Source organism: Ictalurus furcatus, chromosome 26 (assembly GCF_023375685.1).
Source record: "Ictalurus furcatus strain D&B chromosome 26, Billie_1.0, whole genome shotgun sequence".
Classification (NCBI taxonomy): domain Eukaryota; kingdom Metazoa; phylum Chordata; class Actinopteri; order Siluriformes; family Ictaluridae; genus Ictalurus; species Ictalurus furcatus.
Genome location: NC_071280.1, coordinates 14,822,795 through 14,846,795, shown reverse-complemented (window position 1 = coordinate 14,846,795; position 24,001 = coordinate 14,822,795). Strand labels below are relative to the sequence as shown.

At 37.3% G+C, this 24,001-nt stretch overlaps 2 protein-coding genes across 2 annotated transcripts; both read left to right on the top strand.

Annotated features, from left to right (window-relative positions):
• The first annotated feature begins 1,251 nt into the window (after positions 1–1,251).
• On the top strand, positions 1,252–13,657 carry LOC128602299 (cytolytic toxin-alpha-like). Its single transcript, XM_053616014.1, has 13 exons — positions 1,252–1,281; positions 2,185–2,247; positions 3,401–3,493; positions 6,601–8,420; positions 8,790–8,909; positions 9,103–9,191; positions 9,345–9,543; positions 9,625–9,738; positions 10,553–10,654; positions 10,746–10,834; positions 10,947–11,148; positions 11,231–11,344; positions 11,536–13,657. The coding sequence occupies exons 3-13, from the start codon at positions 3,403–3,405 to the stop codon at positions 11,578–11,580; spliced, it is 2,985 nt and encodes a 994-aa protein (XP_053471989.1). The 5' UTR covers positions 1,252–1,281; positions 2,185–2,247; positions 3,401–3,402; the 3' UTR covers positions 11,581–13,657.
• Positions 13,658–17,929: 4,272 nt separating this feature from the next.
• Positions 17,930–23,785, top strand: LOC128602347 (cytolytic toxin-alpha-like). The gene is made up of 3 exons (XM_053616100.1): positions 17,930–18,010; positions 18,793–18,885; positions 21,854–23,785. Exons 2-3 carry the CDS (start codon positions 18,795–18,797, stop codon positions 23,740–23,742), a joined length of 1,980 nt encoding a protein of 659 aa, XP_053472075.1. The 5' UTR covers positions 17,930–18,010; positions 18,793–18,794; the 3' UTR covers positions 23,743–23,785.
• Positions 23,786–24,001: the final 216 nt, after the last annotated feature.

Genomic DNA, 24,001 nt, shown 5'->3' with positions numbered 1-24,001 from the left:
TAGTGGAACACTCTGTGACAGTGGAGACCGGCCTCCTCTGAAAGTTGAAGAACAGAGCTGCATTTTGTTGAGGAATTCACAAGGACTATACAAATGTATGGAAGTCATAACAGGGGGTTAAATGAAGCAAATGACACAGTCCCAGGGGCATTATCACTAAACTAAGAAGCTTTTGCACTTAACTCCGTGTGTCTGTGTAAACGTCTTCCTGAATTCAGATGAGGGGAAAGATGCCAGAGCAGGGTTCAAATTCTGGTTCTGTGAACGGTATAAGACAAGAACTTAACAAACAATATCCTCTGGACTTACGAGACCAAGATAGAGATGTTTGTTCATCATGCACAGCACCATGTTTGGTAAAAACCAAATGCAGAGCATCACCACAAGCACCTCAAAGAAAGTGTGAAGCATGGTGGTGGAGGGGTGATTATTCAGGTTTGTTTTGCAGCCACAGGACCTAGGAAACGTGCAGTCATTGACATAACGATAAACTCAACTTTATACAAGAATATTCTTAAGACAAATGTCAGGTCATCTGCCCAGCAGCTTAAGCTAGGTCAAAATCGGGTCATGCAACAGGATAATGATCCCAAGCACAACAGCAAATACACATCTGAATGGCTATAGAAGAAAAGAAATGTCTACATAATAGATGTTCTGAGTTTATCTGTGACCTGTTCCAACTGATATTTATCATTCTTCATCAATATTTCTTGTGCATATACACTATGCTTTCTGTATCATTAAACTAAGTAGCTTTTGCACTGAACTCTGTGTGTCTGTGTAAACTTCTTCCTGAATTCAGACAAGGGGAAATCAGCCAGAGCAGGGTTCAAATTCTGGTTCTGTGACTGGTATAAGACAAAAACTTAACAAACAATAACCTCAGGACTGATGAGACCAAGGTGGAGATGTTTGTTCATCATGAACAGCAGGACGTTTGGCAAAAACTAAATGCAGAGCATCACCACAAGCACCTCATACAAAGTATGAAGCATGATGGTGGAGGGGTGATGATTCAGGTTTGTTTTGCAGCCACAGGACCTAGGAAACTAGCAGTCATTGACACAATGATGAACTCCACTTTATATAAGAATATTCTTGAGACAAGATGGCCTCACATTTGTCTCAAGAATATTCTCATATTGGTGTTGGAGAGTGTACGTCAGCATATTTCTCCACCCATCTCAACATCTGTTCTTAAATATGGTCTCCTTCCTGCTACATCTCTACTGGTCCCATTAACTCAGGACTGATCAGAAGCTTGAGAAAGCATTTCAGGTAAGGTTGACTGTAGATAATATTTGTTCAGTGTGTATTCTTATATATATATATATATATATATATATATATATATATATATATATATATATATATATATATATATATATATATATATATATATATACTTTTTTAACTTAATATCATGACTAATATAAACATTAAATCACAAATGCAAATAATTACAATGCCTTTAAATATTTTCTTTGTAATTTTAAGGCTAGTCAAAGCCAAAGTCTGCACTTTGAATGACTGAGAAAATGAGACTTGCATGTATGAAGTAAGATAGTTATGGAGTTAGTATCATGCTTTTAGAAATTTGAAGTTATTGTAAGTGAAAAATTCTGGATTTAAATATTATTTTGAATTTGTGAATTTGTAATTACAAAAATTTGTCATCTTTCATTTGCCGTCTGAAATTGAATATTGTGGTATATAAAAAATCTGCAATAAGAAGCATTCAGTCTCTCTATTCTTAATAAAAACAAAAAACAAAAATCCACAGAACCCCTGCCACCACACACACACACACACACACACACACACACACACACTGCAGAACTGTGATGCAGTTTTTCTTTCTATTTCCATTTTGGGACCTGGTGTATACTGAATGCTTGGCTTTCTGTGCATGCAGTAGCAGCTGCAATTCAAGCAGCATTCATTAAATATGATGTCTACCAGATGGCATATTAGAGTCAAAACATCACTGTTCATCTGATTTCCAACTCTATCAGTAAAATTAAACACACTGACAAGTTCAGTCTAAAATTTTCTGCTGTCCGAGTTATTGTTGTCATGAGTTGCTTCTCAAATAAAAAAACTTTACCCTTATATTCAAATATATTTAATCTAGAAGATCCAGACGACAGGTAAACATTGGTCTGTATGATTCATTTTAAGGCAGAAGAAGCAGAAGAAGAAGAATCAAGTTTGTCAATTTGTGTCCATCATCCTCCTCAAAATGTAAGTTTGATGCCCAACTAACCTAATTTAGTAAGCTGGGTAAGAAGTGTTAAGGGTTTGAAGCACGTGTCAGAAAAAAGGTGTTGAAGATTTGGAAGGAGGTGTCAGAAAGACGTGTTAAAAGCTTGAAGCAAATGTGAGAAAGAACTGTAAGAGAGAGGTGTTGGAGGTTAGATTTTCTGTCACATGGTCAAATCTATCACATTCACTTTACACTTTATTTTAAGTCTTACAATAATAAAGGGAGCATACTGATTGAAATAAGATTGAAATTTCTTTGCCACTGCTAAAGTTCCTGTAGTCTAAGCCTATATAAATAGCTTTTGCAGACACACACATTCACACACAAGACATACAATCAAGGGTGCTGGCTGGTAGTGGTGGTTCATTAAATGGGAGTCTTTGTCATGGAAATTACACCACTGGTGTACAAGCCCCATGATGGCCTACACATCCTAATGACTGCTGCACATCCTCCTGATATAACCCCTTCTCCTAAAAACCCTCTTGACAAAACATAAGATACAATTGAGACTAATTATGTCTTTGCTAAAATTATGTAAAACATCACCTGTAAAATAGCCTAATTAAATTAATAATGAGACCATAAAGTGTCTGAACTGATACAGTATATGCTGGTTTTCATGGTCTACCAGTTTGAAATGTCTGTTTTATTGTACCTTAAATTTGACCTCAATTTGATTGACTAATCTTTTGATTGACTGATTCTGAGTTCTATAGTGTCTTAAAATGATTTCTAGTTTAATTTCACTGATAAGCCAATAACAATTTCCTCAAAAATTTAACAGATTTATAAGAGATCACACTTTAATAACATCTTGTGATTATATTTGATTGATCTTTATTTAAAAATGCACCAATCCAGCATATTACATAAGAAACCTCTTCACAAATTGTCCTACAAAAGACAAGAAATACACTCCAAAGCTATAGACATTTTGATAATTCTCCCCTCAATACGTCTAATTTTGTAGAACTTCCAAAAGATTTTTGAAACTCAAAGAATATTTTCCACATTATGTTATCTTAAGACTACATCCCTGATTGTGCCACACTGTTACATTTACAACTGCACATTTTTATGTTTTTTCCAATAATCCTTTGTCCTTTTTTTTATTTTCTCTTGCAATAGTCATGGATTCCAGATACATGGAAATAGCTGCCCTGGGAAGACCTCTGTATCCCGGCATGCTGTACGATTGCCGCAGGGACACCTTTATTCCAGGTGCAATTTACATCCCATTTAGTTCGCTATTTGCAGTCTAAAAATGGTTGTCATTAATAATATTAATGTCAATAATTAGCCATGCTATGTCCATACTCTATGCAATAATGAAATACTAGAAGTTGTTCAACCTACCTCTGAAGTGTTTGGGAAAAAAATCATAATAAATGACAAATTTTTATGACAACATGAAAACAGTCAACATTGATTGTTTGATGAATTATTACATTAATTGAGGAAAAAGAGGTTACAAATATATAATTTGGAAAATTATTTGATTCCAAAAAGCACAAAGTCTGCAAAGTACTGACATTGGAGACTCCTTCCATGAATGTTAAATAAATGTCTCCTAACAGAAAACATCACATCAGTAATTAATCTGTAGTCAAGACTGTAGTCAAGTTCAAGACAAAGTCCAAGACCAGGACTAGCCAAGACTGAGTAAAGACTGAGATTTAAGGGGATTGAGAGTGAGTCAAGATAAAGTTAGACTGAAAGTGAGGGTGAGTCAATATCAAAACTAAAAACCAAGAATGGACTTGCGATGATGGGAGTCCTTGGGCTTGAACCAATGTTGGGGCTCTATACCTACACCATGACATGAATCTACAACTGCTCCAACAAGCAAAAATCAAGGCTGATATAACAAAACAGTTAACTATTATAACTACAGTATAACTACTAAAACTATAGGTCTGAGCAATGTTTGACGGGCAGTGGCAAAGTTAACCATCATGGACAGTCACTTAAGCACAGAATCTGAATGACAAACAAAAACATGACAAGACAGAGGGAGATGTGCAATGGAAAATCTTATAAAAATGCATAATTTTTATCAGAATAAGGGTGTGTGTGCGTGTGTCTGTGTGTGTGGGTGTGTGTGTCTTTTCATAATCTAGACAAAGTACATAATATTGAAGAACTTGTTTTAGAGCAATATTGACCATCTTGCAGAAAATCTTATACTATAGGACAATTTATCATATAATAGCAACTACTCAGCCACTCTCATATACATTAACTGTATCTGATAAAATTTCTTTATCAGTATCAATTACTACTAATTATGCTAAAATCATCACAATTCGTTACAAATATTAATTTAAATATGACCAACAAGTAGGTGTTGTTGAATGTGCTATCTAACATTGCACCAGCTACTTTCTGTTAAGCTGCTCCCTGATGTATAATATGTATGGCCAATAATGCATTTTGACATATGAGAAAAATAATTTTTGATCGAGAAAGCAAATTATGTTAAAAAAAAAATTGAGAGAAAAAAAAAATTCAGGGCCTTTCTGGACTTCCATAGAATCAAGAGTGTCCTGACATAACCAGGTGTAGATGGTTCCTTTAGAGATCAAATTTATATGTTGTCTTACAATAGTCTGGCTGGTATGCTGTTCATGTGCTATTGACCCAATTATCTTAATATTAAACTAATTTTACCACAGTACAAGAGACGCAATGCAAAAAGCGTATCCAAATCAAACCTCTACACAGCTCGTACAACACTGCTATGGATTGTAAACAGCAATGTGTCAAGCCATGCTAAAGCTAGAACAAATTAAATATCTAAAATAAAATAGGCCTACTTAGGTAGTTCCTTACCTTTTACAAGTCACGTCATCAGGATATATTTGCAGCACAGTCATTTAAAATCCAACTCTGTTTTTGTGCTCTACTGTCATATCTTCTGTTGTCTGACATTATGACAACTAGCTAGATTTTATCAAAAGCCCATATGACTGTACCTGCTCTCCCTCCTATGTTTAAAAATTAAACCAGTAAACAAAGGTCAAGCACCCACTTTTGCAAAGTATTTAAACTGGACGAGTTAGTGGCAATATTTCATTAACAATATTCTGATTGCTGAATTTGAAACATTAAAGACAACAGATAAAGTTTTTAAATGTTTAAATAGTCTAATGAAACTCCATTAATAAAATAAATCTAGCCAACAGAACTGTGTGAATAATTATTATTTCACAAATGTTAGCACGGACAGGAATCAGCTGTGTGAAGAAATGACTATGAGTGACTTTTAAAAGAGTCCTCTTTCTGCTTTTTCTCCTCCTCTTGATTTCTCTTGCACTTCTGGTTGCCAGATAGGTTCATTTTTCAGTTTAATTTAAAACAATGAGATAGCCCTGCAAAAGGGCTCCTTTAAGGGGGTTGCTGAGATGTTGCTGCAAATTATTTTAAGCTGAAAATTTCTGATTATTTAAATGACCAGCATTCAGGGACCCTCTCTATATGTGGGGCCCCAAGCAATTGCCTTCCCTGTAGATACATCTCTGCTTTTACCTCAGATGACGAGATGAAGAGTGATGTGAGTGATGCTGATAATCAAAGTGATAATACACATGTCCTATTGTAAACTTATAACTGTTTACAATTTGGCAGTAAATGTTTTTCCATAAGTAAATAGTGTTATATGTGTAGAAGTAGGTGTGTATTTGAACAGACCTGGAAACAAAATCTTTAGTATTATTTTCTCCTTTTTCATTTTGGCAACATTTAAAATGCTAGAATATTTTCAGAACAATAAAGTGGAACAACATATAAAGATTTGAAGAGTATTTGCAGGCCATCACACATATTTAAATGTATTTTTATTTAGCCCTCTTTTGTTCTCTGTCTCGTGAAGTTATTAAAAATGAAAAATGCAGCTTGTCATATTACCAAAAGCTAAAAAGCACTCCATCCTGAAGACTCTCCCATTGTCTCTGACTGTTACAAATCTCTGACACTAGACACCTTCCATAAAAATAAAACATATAAACATCTGCTCATAGAAAACTTCACCATATAAACAATTTTTGTATTTTGTTTATGTGGAGCATTTGCCATACAAATCTGTGTGAGTTGTTTCTATAGAAATATACTGTACTAAAACAAGCATGTTAATATAAATGTGTGATTTGCAGCTATACTACTGTTAGAGCTTTTGTTATTGGAAAATTAATCAAGACATTCTGACCAATCAGAATTGAGCATTTGTCTGCACTGTGGTGTAAAAAGTAAATCATATATCATCAGAAAAAGTTGATAAATCAAAAATATTTGTGATGCAGCTATCATTTCTTATCACTTTCTTGTTTCAGGTGTTACTTTATGGGATAAGAAAGCATTGCGCGATGACCTTGATGTACATCAGCAGCCTAAAACACATCTGAAGTTTGCTGCCTCCGACACCCTCAGTGATAAGGCCAACCTCCTAGATATAAGTGCTTCCCTTAAAGCCAGTTTCCTCAGTGGTTTGGTGGAAGTTGGAGGATCGGCCAAGTACCTGCGTGATAGCAAATCCTCAGCACGTCAGTGCAGAGTTACTATGCACTACAGCCAGACCACAAAATTTGAACAACTCACTATGAAGGAGCTTGGCAATATCACCTATCCACAAGTATTTGACCAGAAAACAGCCACCCATGTAGTTACAGCTGTACTGTATGGAGCTCAGGCTTTCATGGTGTTTGATTATACAACTGATGTAAATGAGAACAAACAGGCTGTTGAAGGAAACCTTCATGCAGTGGTCAAGAAGATCCCTACCATTTCCATTGAGGGGGAAGCATCCCTAAAGATGAATGAAGAGGAAAAACAACTGTCTGAGAATATCAGTGTCACATTTTATGGTGACTTTGAGCTTGAAGAAAACCCCACCACATACAAGGAATCCCTGGAAGTGTACAAGAAGTTGCCCATGCTGATGAAGCAACGACAAAATAAAGGTGTGCCACTGAATGTGTGGCTGTATCCTCTCACACTTTTGGATGATAAGGCTGCAAAGTTGGTGAGAGAAATCAACGTGAGGCTGGTGGATAAAACAGAACATTTGCTGGAGGAGCTCAGTGAAGAGGAGAGGAGATGCAATGATTTGATCAAAAACCAAATGGCAAATGATTTCCCTGATCTAAAAGACAGATTGTTAAGGTTTCAGACATTACAAAAGAACTATACGAGATCATTCCAGAAAGCACTCTCCAGACTTTTGCCAGCTATTCGAGGTGGGACACAAGAGGACAAGGCATTGGGGGACATCCTGAAAATCCATTACACATCACCCTTCACTGCTAGCAACATGAACAAATGGTTAGATGATGTTACAACTGAAGTAAATATTCTGAGTTCCTATACCAGTCGGCTGAAGGACCTCACAGTTGTGAAATCATCTTGCTCACTCAGTTCCACCCTCTTGGATCATGATGTTGATGTGGCGATATGTTTGTCTTTTACATCTCTCAAGTTTGAAGACTCCTACCTTGTGGCTATACAAGACTTTGAGAACCTTGAAAGATTTACAACGTTGGATCAAACAAGTAAGAGTGATTTCTCTCTCCAAGCCACACAGCCTTGGTTCACTTCTCCTGACGTTTCTGCGAGCATGAGGCAGAATATTTCCCTCTTTACAAGTTTTTCAAAGGCCAATAAATATGAGAAGAGAATCAAGTTCATCATTGCCTCCATATGTGACCCCAGCAATCCAGGAACCTCCATCCGACTTTACCAGAAAGGCGCTCTGACAGATCCTAGGTTCCAGCCTGTATCCAAACCGGCTCCACCTGTGGTGCAGGCCAGTGATGAGAAAGTCCTCCTAAAGCTTTCAAAATCCCCAACTGGAGAGACGGTACGGTTCAGAGTTGAATACAGGAGGATGCCGCCAACTGATTCAGAAGATGACATTGATGAATGGACAGTCACAGACACTTCAGATGCACAGACCAGCTTCACACTGACTGGACTAAAGCCAGCAGACCGATACTTGGTCCGATACAAAGCAGTTAGTGATGTGGGAGTGAGTGAAGCCAGCGACTCTGTCCCTTTCACCTTTTCTGAGAAGCCTAATGTAGGAGTGAGTGAAGTGACCGACTCTGTCCCCTTCTCCATTGATCCGAAACTCAGTATTAAAGTGGGCCAGTCATGGGTCAGTTAAAGATATATCAGATTCTTACTCATTTCTGTTCATGCATGTATATGGGTGTTTTTTCATTTGTAATAACTAAATTACATTTTTAAAACATAGCCTGTGGTAATGGAACAGATTCTCTTATGTTTTCATATTTTGAAATATGCATCAACAGTGCATTAAAATCAACTTTAAATTTCTTGTATTGAAAAAATCAGTCCATTGAGAAAACTGGTCTATGTTCTTCTACACTTGTGTCATATTGTGGGTATAGAGATAAAAATAGAACTAAGTGAAATCAAATAATCAATATTTCTGCATGTCAGTAAAAGGTAAACATAGACTTTACTAATTTATTTATGTAGCATATCATTTTGTTTCCCACAGAACCTCTTCACATCTTCCCTCCTTAATGAACTAAGGACTAAAATAATGACCAGTCTGGGCATGTCACGATGGTCTCTCTCTACTATCAAGTCCGAGGTTACAAATGTTGTTAACAGTCCTGTGAGTAGCACCTGACACAGTTTCTAATACAAATATTTTTAATCAAAAATCGCTGCTTACAAGTGGAAATAAATCTCATTTGTATTTGCATTAAAAGATGTTGCTTCAGACAAACTGGTATTGTTTGGGTTCTATAAACAACATTACAATATATCACCATTTGATGTATGTTATGTGCTTATACTCACCACAGAGCACTCCTTATGCTGCTGCAATTCCTGGAGGGCTGAGAGAAGGAAAGGCTTTGTACTTTCAAGGGGTTGTTAGTGCAACTGGTCAATCGTATGTATTCATATTCTTAATCACATGACATACCAAATAATCCACCAATGTGTTTTTCAGTAATGGATCGATTAAAAAAAAAATATGGGATTACATCGACTTTAATCTTGTTATGAATTAGTCCAATGTGACATTTTTACTTTTTACACACAGGATTATATTGGATTTTGTAACCCCGCTGGTGGTGGCTGGTGACATCGCTTTTCACTTCAGGCCTTGTATCAGTGACTGGATTTGCTGCGACAGTCGCAGGAATGGGATGTGGGAGAAACAAGAAAAGACATCTTGGTGTCAAATTTCCAAAGGATCATCCTTTGACATCTTTATTGTGACCAAAACAGAAGGCTATGAGGTATGGGAATGAAAAGAATAAGAGAATGTACATAATCTAAATGAGTTTAAAAGAATTACCTACAATATCTGTTCTTTCCAGGTATATATAAATGGGCAGAGGTCTTGCCTGTTCAAGCACCGCATGCCAGTGGAGAATGTGACTGCACTTAACTTTCATGGAGATGTCATAATAAACACTGTCGGTGTTGTTCCAGTAAGTGAAATACACAGCGATGTGGGTCATTTTTCCTTTTTAGATAATTTGTTAAGTCATGGTTGTAAGACAAGAAAAGGTGTTACTGATTTATTTCTTAAATGAATGCACAATAATTTACATGTAACACGATATGTAACAGTACTTACCAGTACACACACAGGCCTACTACATGTGGCTTAACAGAGACAGTTTAATAAATGGACACAACCACCCAAGCACATTTACATTACTTTAGCACATAGCTTAACCAGAAACATGACTTGCAGCTTCAGAAAACAATTTGACGTGAAACTGAAATTTGCAGTGACCTACAGCTCAGACGCTAGTGCTCATGCACAAGGTATATCGCTTTTAAGTAATAGTTGTGTATGTAATTTGCATATGCTCTGTGTATATACTGTGGTGATGTGCATTAGAGGCTGCATACCGCACATTAATATGGAAGTGCATTGTAAAATAAGTAACTAAAATAAGCATTAAATTTAAGAGTGATCCTAGTGTATAATTCAATCAGAAAATATAATTTTCTGTTTTAAAAAACTGTTCAGATGTCTCCAGAACTAATCACTACGTTAGTATGCATTTTTAATTTTTGTTGTCCTGCTCTACGCACAGTTTTGAGTTGAGAATGACCTTTTGTTCAAGTCTAGCAATTTTTGCAGTCCTCTGGCCTCTTCTTCTCCTTCAGTTCTCCTTGTATTTTTTGCTATTTTCCCTTTGTAAGCCAATGTGAACTTTACAGCATTTTGGTTTGTCAAAATGAATAACAAACAGCTTTCATAAGTATTCTTCATACTTCTGCTCTCTCCAGAACTGGAACACATCTACATTTGGTAAGGAACTAAACTCTGGCACCTCACGCACAAAGCTTTCTGACATCCAGTCTGATGTGCCACATCCAGTCTGCAACCCTGTGAGTAACATTTTCATGTCATGACTAATATATAATAATCACATGATTAGACATTTATCATTAAAAAATGAATGATGCTTAACCACAACAGAGCAAATCATATTTGGAATCAATCCCTGGAGGCTTGAGACCTGGTGTGGCCTTGTTCTTCCAAGGGGTTGTTACTTCAGATTGTGAACGGTATGTGAAATGTATTTTATGACTTCAAGACAATTTGAATGAAAACCAGTTAGGTAAAAATTTAATTCAATTTATTTTTAAGTCAAATAAATGTTAAAATAATTTCTTCCAGCTTTGATATAAATTTGCAGACCGGGCCAAATCAACTTGATGACATCGCTCTCCACTTCAACCCCCGTTTGGACTCTAACTCTGTGGTCCGTAACAGCCGCAGGGATGGGATATGGGAGATTGAAGAAGTGACACCAGGAGGCCCATTTGTCAAAGGAGGAGCCTTTGATATCATCATGGTTGTTAAACCAGAAGGATATGAGGTGTGATATTATGGAGCAATTACATAAGTTTGTCAAAGCTTTAAGCAAATTGATTAAATAAGGTTATGTTTTATTTGTTCAGGTGATGGTGAATGGCCTGGAATACTGCACGTTCAATCACCGTATACCAGTGGACAAAGTGACTACACTTGGCGTTAGGGGAGACGTCTTCATGAACACCGTCAGCATTATTGAAGTAAGTCACTTTTACCATTTTATCATGGTTACCATGAAGTACGTTATTAAAACGGTGGTAGTGACATGGACACTAGCATTGTTTTACTATTGTACATTATGGTAACTGTGTTTTCAAATATTTACCCTGTGTTTTCATGACATTTACCCATGAACAGGAATGTTAAGAGATGCTTCCTTTTTTTTCAATAGGTGGATGATCTTAATCTGAAAGTCACTATTCCTGCCAATATTTGAGGATTTGAATCTTCCCCAAAAGCACTGGAAATTTAAGAGGGTTTTGTTGTTGTTTTTATATTCTGCTCAAGTATATCAGAATTCAAAAGTCAGCAGTTCGAGGACATGATTTGTGCTTTTATTATTCAGTCATTTTTTTTTCTTGTGTATTAATGAAATTTGTGTTGCTTATTATTGTTAGAAATGAATGCTATATATTCTTTACTGCAGTTGTATTGTACCTTAATACAGTAAATGAAACGGGTTTTGCATTATTCTATATATAGACACAGATGAAGCAGAAATTAGAGCAGGTCATGATTAAAATAAGTAAATGTAGGTATTCTGTTTCAGAGGATGAGCTGTGTACTCCATCAAAAGACATATCCTTTTTACTTGATAAACCCATTTTCCAATAACAGAGGTTTTAAGTAAAAATTCAGTGCAATAGAGGTCTGGTAATTAGCTATTGTAACAAAACAAGTGTTCACTAGTTAACATTTTCCTATGATTATTTTTTTTCAATCTGATTAACACCAAAAACAAGGTTGAAGTTGACACAGTCTCTTATTGAAGTTGTCAGTTCCACATTAAATACTGATGCGAATACAATATTGCACAGGTAAAGAGTACTCTTTGCTCATTTTTAAAAACATGATCCATGTGCAGTATTGTAAAACATAAATGAATTGGCTAATTATACCTCTTGCCCAAATGTGTTTGATGTTATTACGAATCGGGAAACTATTTACTTCCTGATAAAATTTTATGAACAATGTACTGATTATAACCATTGAATAAATAATAATAAAACTAAGGTTTGACACATTGCCTGAACTTTATTCTCTATAAATGCATAATCTGTCATTTTAAACCCAATGTGTCTTCTCTCTTAAAGGTATCACAATATATTGCATAAAAATGCTTAGAGAGAGCAAATTAACTAAAAGCTGATCATAATCACATGCTTATACATCAGCCAAAACACAGAGGAATATTATATCCTAGAGCTCATTCATAGTCACTAATACATCCTTTTCTAAGTGCACCCTTTTGCTAATGAGGAGCTCTGGTGTGCTTAAGCAATTTATAAAAGAATAATATGGTTTATGGAACAGGGACAAAGTCTAAAGAAGATGAATAAAAACCAGACATTTTTCTGAAGGAATGATTCCTAGAAGAGTCTTCAATACAAATATCATTCATGGTTCTCTCTCTCTCTCTCTCTCTCTCTCTCTCTGTGTGTGTGTGTGTGTGCATGCATGGTACATGGCATGCATTCACATAGGTACAGAATGACAAACAAGCCACTGTCAGTTACTTCTGGGGAGCCCAAAATAAATGTATCGTGTCATATTAAAACTGATTTATGTTTTCTCCCTTAAAGGAATCATAATTTATCATAGAAAATAATTAGAAAGAGAGCAAATGAGTCACACACATTCACAAGTCACACACATTCACATCTAGAGTGATCAATTCACCTACCAGCATTTTTTTTTTTTTGAGATAGAGGAAATCTCAGAACCCAGAAGCACCCATATGGACACTGGAGTTCTATAGCGGAATCTTCAGATAAACAGAATAAAACATAGACAATAGTTCCTATGGTGATGTTTTCTGTGAGGATATGTTTATTTAGCATTTATGGAAGGAGTCTCCAGTATCATCGCTATGACGTTGTCAGAGGTAAAGCAGTATCTTTAGATTTTCTTCACAGGAAAATCTTCAGGACAGGGGATTTTGCACTTTCTCAAGAACATGACAAGCTGTTTTTTTTGTTTGTTTTTTTTTTGTCTTATTAACTTTAAGAGAGAAAGGTGGTGATGGTGTTTATAGATGCTATAACAAATGTTAACAGGAACTAAGTTGTTTTAAGGATGTTCTAAAATATCAAACTATAAACAGGTAAAAGTACAAAATATCAATCTTCAGTAAATAAGAAAATAACTTGGCAAATTGGTATAAGACAAATAAAATACTTTGGGGCATGCTTTTATTGGCAAATAATCCACTTTAGGGTGGTATCGAACTAGATACCAGTCACTAGACTCAAGTTCATATGTGGCAAGCTGATCGGTCTTGAGGAGATGATCCATGAGTTGGTCGTGAGAGGTGAAGGAGGAGGTGCTGCCCACAGGCTGGTCTTCTCCTTCTTTGAGCCTGAATTCTGTGGAGACAATTACAATAAGCAACCTTTCTCTTCGTCTCTCTTTGGAAATTTGCACATGCATTGCTAAATGGCGGAGGAAAACTTAGAGGAGTAATTCACTCATAATATGAATGACTGTGTTTTGTTTATTGGTCTGTCAGTCTATCTATTATTGATTATATTATAATTTATATATTTATATCTATAACTATTTTTGATCTAATGTGACATTGTGTATTCCTATTGATTCTCTTTATATGTGCTTAGAACTCCTACAAAACTTTATATGGCATTGATAAAAAATTATATGGTACATGATAAGTTTGACAGGCAGTAAACACTTTTCAACATTCTGTTCAATGTTCCAGTGTATCAGTGTACAACTGGACGTGAAAACAATGCATGATGTGCCAAAACACATGTAATGTGATTACAACATACTTAAAATCCCATAATGCAACAGGACTGGTGCAAACAAGCTAAAAAAACAACAACAACAACAACAAAAAACGTGGAAGACATTGTCGGTTCTTTTTAAGTATAAAGTCTTTTTAAACAGAACTTGTTTAACAATACACAAATAAATTGTTAACTTGTTTAAGATTTTTGTGTTTGTGATGACGTCGAAGGTCACATGACAATCAGTACGTTTACATGGTCAACAATAATCCAATATTAACCCGATTAAGACGATACTCTGATTAAGAAACTACCATATAAACAGCAATTTTTAATTACCTTAATCCGATTAAGGTCATCTTTATGCCAGTAACCACATGTAGTTTGAGGATAATTGTTAAATTAGTGTGTTTTCCAGCCTGAAACCTGTTCTTTCAGGTTTGTTTTCCCACACCATCACGTTACTATTGATGGGGTGTATGTTGCTATGTCCTATTGTCTCCATACTATAGTGGCTATACTTTATTTTATTTATTGTTAACAATAATTCTGGTTCTGATTAGGCGCTGTTTAACGGCCTCCATTGCATGTGGTGGTGTCAGTGGGTCTGAGTGTTATAGCCACCACACCACTGTGTCTGTAATATTTTAGTTTTTCTTGTTTCGCTTATTGTTTAGTGTCTTTGTGTAATTTTGGGTTAATTGTTTTCTTTCCCTCTCGGAGCCAGTGAGTCTTGGTGTGGGACAGGGGAGGCTACCTGCCTTCATTCAGCGTGCTCAGTGTGCCGACACAACAAGTTCCTTACGGTGTAGGTCGTGTATGATGATTTGATGTGAATTAAGGTGGGTTTGGATGACCTCCTGACCTGCAGCTGGCCTGCCTTGTTCCCGTCATGCCTGGGCCTGGAGAAATGCTAGTTTTAAAATTCTTCTTGTGCTTCATGGGAGTATTTCCCATGAATTTATATTTATATGAAGTTTTAATGATGCTTAAGTGTTAAGCCAAACCAAAGCAGACCAGCAAAAAAGCAGAAAAAAGCACCAAAAAAGCAACAAAGCAGACCAGCAGCTGCTCCAACTTACGCCACTGGTCGGAGCGGTGGACGTAAGTACAGAGAGCCCTTACTGGACACAGCAGGTGCATCCTCTCTTGTTCCGGTGTGAGGAATGGAGGAGGGCAGAAAGCCTGCAAAACCACAGAGTGGGCAGCCGATGTAGGCACCTTAGGAATATAATCCAGCCTAAGATACAGGAAGGCCTTGGCTAAACCAGGGTCAAGGGGAAGAACAGGCAGGGGCAACAGAGAGAGCTTGTAGAGCTCCTACTCGTTTGAGAGTTGTCAGGGCCAGCAGAAGAGCTACCGTTAGAGTCAGAAACTTCTCAGAGGCTGACTCTAAGGGCTCAAATGGGGCCCCTGACAGACCTTCCAGGACCACTGAAAGATCCCACGAAAGTATGTGCGGCCTGGAGATGGGCCTCAGCCGCCTGACACCATGCATAAACATCGAAGTTAGAGGATGTTGCCCCACAGCGGCTCCATCAACAGGGGCATGGCTGGCTGAAATGTTGGCCACGTAAACCCTATTGTAGAAGGAGCCCACCCTGCTGAGAAACATTCTTGTAAGAACTCCAGGACTGTAGTTATTGCGCAGTTCACTGGGTCTACAGTGGATCCCTGTGGATGGGAATCTCCCAAGGAGGGCCATCTAGCAGGGATTTTATCTCTGAGTACCATATTCGAGCTGGCCAATAAAGTGATATTCGCAGCAGACATAGACTGTCTTGGCGAACTCTAGCTAGAATTTGTGGGAGCAGAGCAATCGGGGGAAAAGCGTACAGATTTGACCTAGGCTACATGTGCACCATGGCGTCCAGCCCTAATTGTGCGGGAGGAGTGAGGGCGAACCACAGTGTGTTGTCTCCTCAGAGGCAAACACATGCAGTCCCGCTTGGCCAAACCTCCGCCATATGGACTCCACCATTTGTGGATGGAGCCACCAATCCCTGGGCCTCAGCCCCTGCCTCAACAGGATGTCTGCCCCCACATTCCAGTTGCCCAGAATGTACATTGCACTCACTGACAAAACTTTCCCCCTGCCCAGAGAAGAATTAGTTGCGCTTGCCTGAACAGGGGGCACGGACATAATCCTCCCTTGTGGTCAATATATGAGACCACCGCTGTGTTGTCTGTAAACACATGGTGACCTCTCAATTGAGGAGGAAGGAATTTAGTAGTTTAGTACACGGATGCCATGGAGTCACAATGAAGCCAGAATGACATCCATGCACTTTGTGAAGGTGCGAAGGGATAAAGCTAGCAATATTTCTTTGTGGAAATATGCACCTTTTAGATCTATCGTCACAAATCAGTCCTCAAACTGAATCTGTAGAACGATAAGTTTGGGCGTCAGCATCTTGAACCTGTATGTCTGAAGAGTTCAGTTCAGATGACACAAATCTAAAATTGGCCGCATGCTCCTATTTTTTGCGTACCAGGAAATAACGGCTGTAAAAACCTCCCTCCCTCAGGGAACGGGGTACATGTTCTGTAGCCCCTTTGTCCAAGAGGGATCTTCCTTCCTGCACTAACGTCAGGCTCTGGTTTGTGCTGACTACTGTGATGAGCACACCTCTGAATCGGGGGGTCGAGCTCTAAACTGGACCAGGTAACCCTTTTCTACGGTAGACAGAACCCATGGAGACACATTTGACAGTAGTTTCCATGCTGCCTAGTCCACAGGACCTAGGAAACTAGCAATCATTGACACAATGATGAACTCCACTTTATTTAAGAATATTCTTGAGACAAGATGGCCTCACATTTGTCTCAAGAATATTCTCATATTGGTGTTGGAGAGTGTACGTCAGCATATTTCTCCACCCATCTCAACATCTGTTCTTAAATATGGTCTCCTTCCTGCTACATCTCTATGTCACGATTCCCCCTTGAAGCAGTGTGCTCTAAGCGCAAATGCGCGAGCACCTGCTTTTCCGTTGTTGACAGTAGTGACATTGGGACACGTGTGTTTTGTTTATGTTTGTCATGTCTCCTCCCTGTTCCGTCACTGGCTGGGAATTCACGTGGGTCTGTATTGCTCCTAGCTGATAGCAGTTTACACGCTGATCATGTCGGCATATATTATAGATTAATATGAATAGATAAATAAGAAATAAATGTTTAGAGTTAGTTTAGTTCGTAGCATATTCATAGTCACGGTTAATGTTTAGCGTTAGTGTAGATCGCATCGCATCGCATCGCATCGCCTCGCCCTGCCTCGCCCTTAGTCATAGTCATAGTCATAATTGAGTTCGCGCTGGATTATCCGCTTCCAGCCCCTCGCCTTAGTTCGTGTCTTGTGTAACGACCTAGATTCCTGCCTTGCCCCGTGTATGCCTGTTTGCCAATCGCCTGACCTCTTGCATGTTTATGGATTACGTTATGGATCACGTTTAGGATTTGTCTGCCTGTGTCTCTTTAAATAAACAACTGTTATCCTGCACTTGCATCCGCCTTATCTCTGCTCCGTCACGATTTGTGACACTCTACTGGTTCCATTAACTCAGGACTGATCAGAAGCTTGAGAAAGCATTTCCGGTAAGGTTGACTGTAGATAATATTTGTTCAGTGTGTATTCTTTTATATATATATATATATATATATATATATATATATATATATATATATATATATATATATACTTTTTTAACTTAATATCATGACTAATATAAACATTAAATCACAAATGCAAATAATTACAATGCCTTTAAATATTTTCTTTGTAATTTTAAGGCTAGTCAAAGCCAAAGTCTGCACTTTGAATGACTGAGAAAATGAGACTTGCATGTATGAAGTAAGATAGTTATGGAGTTAGTATCATGCTTTTAGAAATTTGAAGTTATTGTAAGTGAAAAATTCTGAATTTAAATATTATTTTGAATTTGTGAATTTGTAATTACAAAAATTTGTCATCTTTCATTTGCCATCTGAAATTGAATATTGTGGTATACAAAAAAATCAGCAATAAGAAGCATTCAGTCTCTCTATTCTTAATAAAAACAAAACAAAAGTCCACAGAACCTCTGCCACCACACACACACACACACACACACACACACACACACACACACACACACTGCAGAACTGTGATGCAGTTTTTCTTTCTATTTCCATTTTGGGACCTGGTGTATACTGAATGCTTGGCTTTCTGTGCATGCAGTATCAGCTGCAATTCAAGCAGCATTCATTAAATATTACGTCTACCAGATGGCATATTAGAGTCAAAACATCACTGTTCATCTGATTTCCAACTCTATCAGTAAAATTAAACACAGTGACAAGTTCAGTCTAAAATTTTCTGCTGTCTGAGTGATTGTTGTCATGAGTTGCTTCTCAAATAAAAAAACTTTACTCTTACATTCAAATATATTTAATCTAGAAGATCCAGACGATAAATAAGAAACAAGAAATACACTCCAAAGCTATAGACATTTTGATAATTCTCCCCTCAATACGTCTAATTTTGTAGAACTTCCAAAAGATTTTTGAAACTCAAAGAATATTTTCCACATTATGTTATCTTAAGACTACATCCCTGATTGTGCCACACTGTTACATTTACAACTGCACATTTTTATGTTTTTTCCAATAATCCTTTGTCCTTTTTTTATTTTCTCTTGCAACAGTCATGTATCCCAAATGCATGGAAATAGCTGCCCTGGGAAGACCTCTGTATCCCGGCATGCTGTACGATTGCCGCAGGGACACCTTTATTCCAGGTGCAATTTACACCCCATTTAGTTCGCTATTTGCAGTCTAAAAATGGTTGTCATTAATAATATTAATGTTAATAAAGAGCCATGCTATGTCCTTACTGTATGCAATAATGAAATACTAGAAGTTGTTCAACCTACCTCTGAAGTGTTTGGGGAAAAAAATCATAATAAATGACGAATTTTTATGACAACATGAAAACAGTCAACATTGATTGTTTGATGAATTATTACATTAATTGAGGAAAAAGAGGTTACAAATATATAATTTGGAAAATTATTTGATTCCAAAAAGCACAAAGTCTGCAAAGTACTGACATTGGAGACTCCTTCCATGAATGTTAAATAAATGTCTCCTAACAGAAAACATCACATCAGTAATTAATCTGTAGTCAAGACTGTAGTCAAGTTCAAGACAAAGTCCAAGACCAGGACTAGCCAAGACTGAGTAAAGACTGAGATTTAAGGGGATTGAGAGTGAGTCAAGATAAAGTTAGACTGAAAGTGAGGGTGAGTCAATATCAAAACTAAAAACCAAGAATGGACTTGCGATGATGGGAGTCCTTGGGCTTGAACCAATGTTGGGGCTCTATACCTACACCATGACATGAATCTACAACTGCTCCAACAAGCAAAAATCAAGGCTGATATAACAAAACAGTTAACTATTATAACTACAGTATAACTACTAAAACTATAGGTCTGAGCAATGTGAGACGGGCAGTGGCAAAGTTAACCATCATGGACAGTCACTTAAGCACAGAATCTGAATGACAAACAAAAACATGACAAGACAAAAACAGAGGGAGATGTGCAATGGAAAATCTTATAAAAATGCATAATTTTTTATCAGAATAAGGGTGTGTGTGTCTTTTCATAATCTAGACAAAGTACATAATATTGAAGAACTTGTTTTAGAGCAATATTGACCATCTTGCAGAAAATCTTATACTATAGGACAATTTATCATATAATAGCAACTACTCAGCCACTCTCATATACATTAACTGTATCTGATAAAATTTCTTTATCAGTATCAATTACTACTAATTATGCTAAAATCATCACAATTCGTTACAAATATTAATTTAAATATGACCAACAAGTAGGTGTTGTTGAATGTGCTATCTAACATTGCACCAGCTACTTTCTGTTAAGCTGCTCCCTGATGTATAATATGTATGGCCAATAATGCATTTCGACATATGAGAAAATAATTTTTGATCGAGAAAGCAAATTATGTTTAAAAAAAAATTGAGAGAAAAAAAAAATCATGGCCTTTCTGGACTTCCATAGAATCAAGAGTGTCCTGACATAACCAGGTGTAGATGGTTCCTTTAGAGATCAAATTTATATGTTGTCTTACAATAGTCCGGCTGGTATGCTGTTCATGTGCTATTGACCCAATTATCTTAATATTAAACTAATTTTACCACAGTACAAGAGACGCAATGCAAACAGCGTATCCAAATCAAACCTCTACACAGCTCGTACAACACTGCTATGGATTGTAAACAGCAATGTGTCAAGCCATGCTAAAGCTAGAACAAATTAAATATCTCAAATAAAATAGGCCTACTTAGGTAGTTCCTTACCTTTTACAAGTCACGTCATCAGGATATATTTGCAGCACAGTCATTTAAAATCCAACTCTGTTTTTGTGCTCTACTGTCATATCTTCTGTTGTCTGACATTATGACAACTAGCTAGATTTTATCAAAAGCCCATATGACTGTACCTGCTCTCCCTCCTATGTTTAAAAATTAAACCAGTAAACAAAGGTCAAGCACCCACTTTTGCAAAGTATTTAAACTGGACGAGTTAGTGGCAGTATTTCATTAACAATATTCTGATTGCTGAATTTAAAACATTAAAGACAACAGAAAGTTTTTAAATGTTTAAATGGCCTAATGAAAATCCATTAATAAAAGAAATCTAGCCAACAGAACTGTGAATAATTATTATTTCACAAATGTTAGCACGGACAGGAATCAGCTGTGTGAAGAAATAACTATGAGTGACTTTTAAAAGAGTCCTCTTTCTGCTTTTTCTCCTCCTCTTGAGTTCTCTTGCACTTCTGGTTGCCAGATAGGTTCATTTTTCAGTTTAATTTAAAACAATGAGATAGCCCTGCAAAAGGGCTCCTTTAAGGGGGTTGCTGAGATGTTGCTGCAAATTATTTTAAGCTGAAAATTTCTGATTATTTAAATGACCAGCATTCAGGGACCCTTTCTATATGTGGGGCCCCAAGCAATTGCCTTCCCTGTAGATACATCTCTGCTTTTACCTCAGATGACGAGATGAAGAGTGATGTGAGTGATGCTGATAATCAAAGTGATAATACACATGTCCTATTGTAAACTTATAACTGTTTACAATTTGCAGTAAATGTTTTTCCATAAGTAAATAGTGTTATACGTGTAGAAGTAGGTGTGTATTTGAACAGACCTGGAAAGAAATCTTTAGTATTATTTTCTCCTTTTTCATTTTGGCAACATTTAAAATGCTAGAATATTTTCAGAACAATAAAGTGGAACAACATATAAAGATTTGAAGAGTATTTGCAGGCCATCACACATATTTAAATGTATTTTTATTTAGCCTTCTTTTGTTCTGTCTCGTGAAGTTATTAAAAATGAAAAATGCAGCTTATCATATTACCAAAAGCTAAAAAGCACTCCATCCTGAAGACTTTCCCATTGTCTCTGACTGTTACAAATCTCTGACACTAGACACCTTCCATAAAAATAAAACATATAAACATCTGCTCATAGAAAACTTCACCATATAAACAAGTTTTGTATTTTGTTTATGTGGAGCATTTGCCATACAAATCTGTGTGATTCTGACCAATCAGAATTGAGCATTTGTCTGCACTGTGGTGTAAAAAGTAAATCATATATCATCAGAAAAAGTTGATAAATCAAAAATATTTGTGATGCAGCTATCATTTCTTATCACTTTATTGTTTCAGGTGTTACTTTATGGGATAAGAAAGCATTGCGCGATGACCTTGACGTACATCAGCAGCCTAAAACACATCTGAATTTTGCTGCCTCAGACACCCTCAATGATAAGGCCGACCTCCTAGATATAAGTGCTTCCCTTAAAGCCAGTTTCCTCAGTGGTTTGGTGGAAGTTAGAGGATCGGCCAAGTACCTGCGTGATAGCAAATCCTCAGCACATCAGTGCAGAGTTACTATGCACTACAGCCAGACCACAAAATTTGAACAACTCACTATGAAGGAGCTTGGCAATATCACCTATCCACAAGTATTTGACCAGAAAACAGCCACCCATGTAGTTACAGCTGTACTGTATGGAGCTCAGGCTTTCATGGTGTTTGATCATATAACTGATGAAAATGAGAACAAACAGGCTGTTGAAGGAAACCTTTATGCAGTGGTCAAGAAGATCCCTACCATTTCCATTGAGGGGGAAGCATCCCTAAAGATGAATGAAGAGGAAAAACAACTGTCTGAGAATATCAGTGTCACATTTTATGGTGACTTTGAGCTTGAAGAAAACCCCATCACATACAAGGAATCCCTGGAAGTGTACAAGAAGTTGCCCATGCTGATGAAGGACGAACGACAAAATAAAGGTGTGCCACTGAATGTGTGGCTGTATCCTCTCACACTTTTGGATGATAGGGCTGCAAAGTTGGTGACAGAAATCAACGTGAGGCTGGTGGATAAAACAGAACATTTGCTGGAGGAGCTCAGTGAAGAGGAGAGGAGATGCAATGATTTGATCAAAAACCAAATGGCAAATGATTTCCCTGATCTAAAAGACAGATTGTTAAGGTTTCAGACATTACAAAAGAACTATACGAGATCATTCCAGGAAGCACTCTCCAGACTTTTGCCAGCTATTCGAGGTGGGACACAAGAGGACAAGGCATTGGGGGACATCCTGAAAATCCATTACACATCACCCTTCACTGCTAGCAACATGAACAAATGGTTAGATGATGTTACAACTGAAGTAAATATTCTGAGTTCCTATACCAGTCGGCTGAAGGACCTCACAGTTGTGAAATCATCTTGCTCACTCAGTTCCACCCTCTTGGATCATGATGTTGATGTGATCATATGTTTGTCTTTTACATCTCTCAAGTTTGAAGACTCCTACCTTGTGGCTATACAAGACTTTGAGAACCTTGAAAGATTTACAACGTTGGATCAAACAAGTAAGAGTGATTTCTCTCTCCAAGCCACACAGCCTTGGTTCACTTCTCCTGACGTTTCTGCGAGCATGAGGCAGAATATTTCCCTCTTTACAAGTTTTTCAAAGGCCAATAAATATGAGAAGAGAATCAAGTTCATCATTGCCTCCATATGTGACCCCAGCAATCCAGGAACCTCCATCCGACTTTACCAGAAAGGCGCTCTGACAGATCCTAGGTTCCAGCCTGTATCCAAACCGGCTCCACCTGTGGTGCAGGCCAGTGATGAGAAAGTCCTCCTAAAGCTTTCAAAATCCCCAACTGGAGAGACGGTACGGTTCAGAGTTGAATACAGGAGGATGCCGCCAACTGATTCAGAAGATGACATTGATGAATGGACAGTCACAGACACTTCAGATGCACAGACCAGCTTCACACTGACTGGACTAAAGCCAGCAGATCAATACTTGGTCCGATACAGAGCAGTTAGTGATGTGGGAGTGAGTGAAGCCAGCGACTCTGTCCCTTTCACCTTTTCTGAGAAGCCTGATGTAGGAGTGATTGAAGCCAGCCACTCTGTCCCTTTCACGTTTTCTGAGAAGTTTAATGTAGGAATAAGTGAAGTGACCGACTCTGTCCCCTTCTCCATTGATCTGAAGCTCAGTATTAAAGTGGGCCAGTCGTGGGTCAGTTAAAGATGTATCAGATTCTTACTCATTTCTGTTCATGCATGTATATGGGTGTTTTTTCATTTGTAATAACTAAATTACATTTTTAAAACATAGCCTGTGGTAATGGAACAGATTCTCTTATGTTTTCATATTTTGAAATATGCATCAACGGTGCATTAAAATCAACTTTAAATTTCTTGTATTGAAAAAATCAGTCCATTGAGAAAACTGGTCTATGTTCTTCTACACTTGTGTCATATTGTGGGTATAGAGATAAAAATAG

Coding starts and splice junctions, on each gene's coding strand:
- LOC128602299 (XM_053616014.1), top strand. CDS start 3,403: ATGGATTCCAGATACATGGAAATAGCTGCCCTGGGAAGACCTCTGTAT. Junction 9,544..9,624: donor CCAAAACAGAAGGCTATGAG/GTATGGGAATGA, acceptor TGTTCTTTCCAG/GTATATATAAATGGGCAGAG. Junction 11,345..11,535: donor ACACCGTCAGCATTATTGAA/GTAAGTCACTTT, acceptor TTTTTTCAATAG/GTGGATGATCTTAATCTGAA.
- LOC128602347 (XM_053616100.1), top strand. CDS start 18,795: ATGTATCCCAAATGCATGGAAATAGCTGCCCTGGGAAGACCTCTGTAT. Junction 18,886..21,853: donor CAGGGACACCTTTATTCCAG/GTGCAATTTACA, acceptor TTATTGTTTCAG/GTGTTACTTTATGGGATAAG.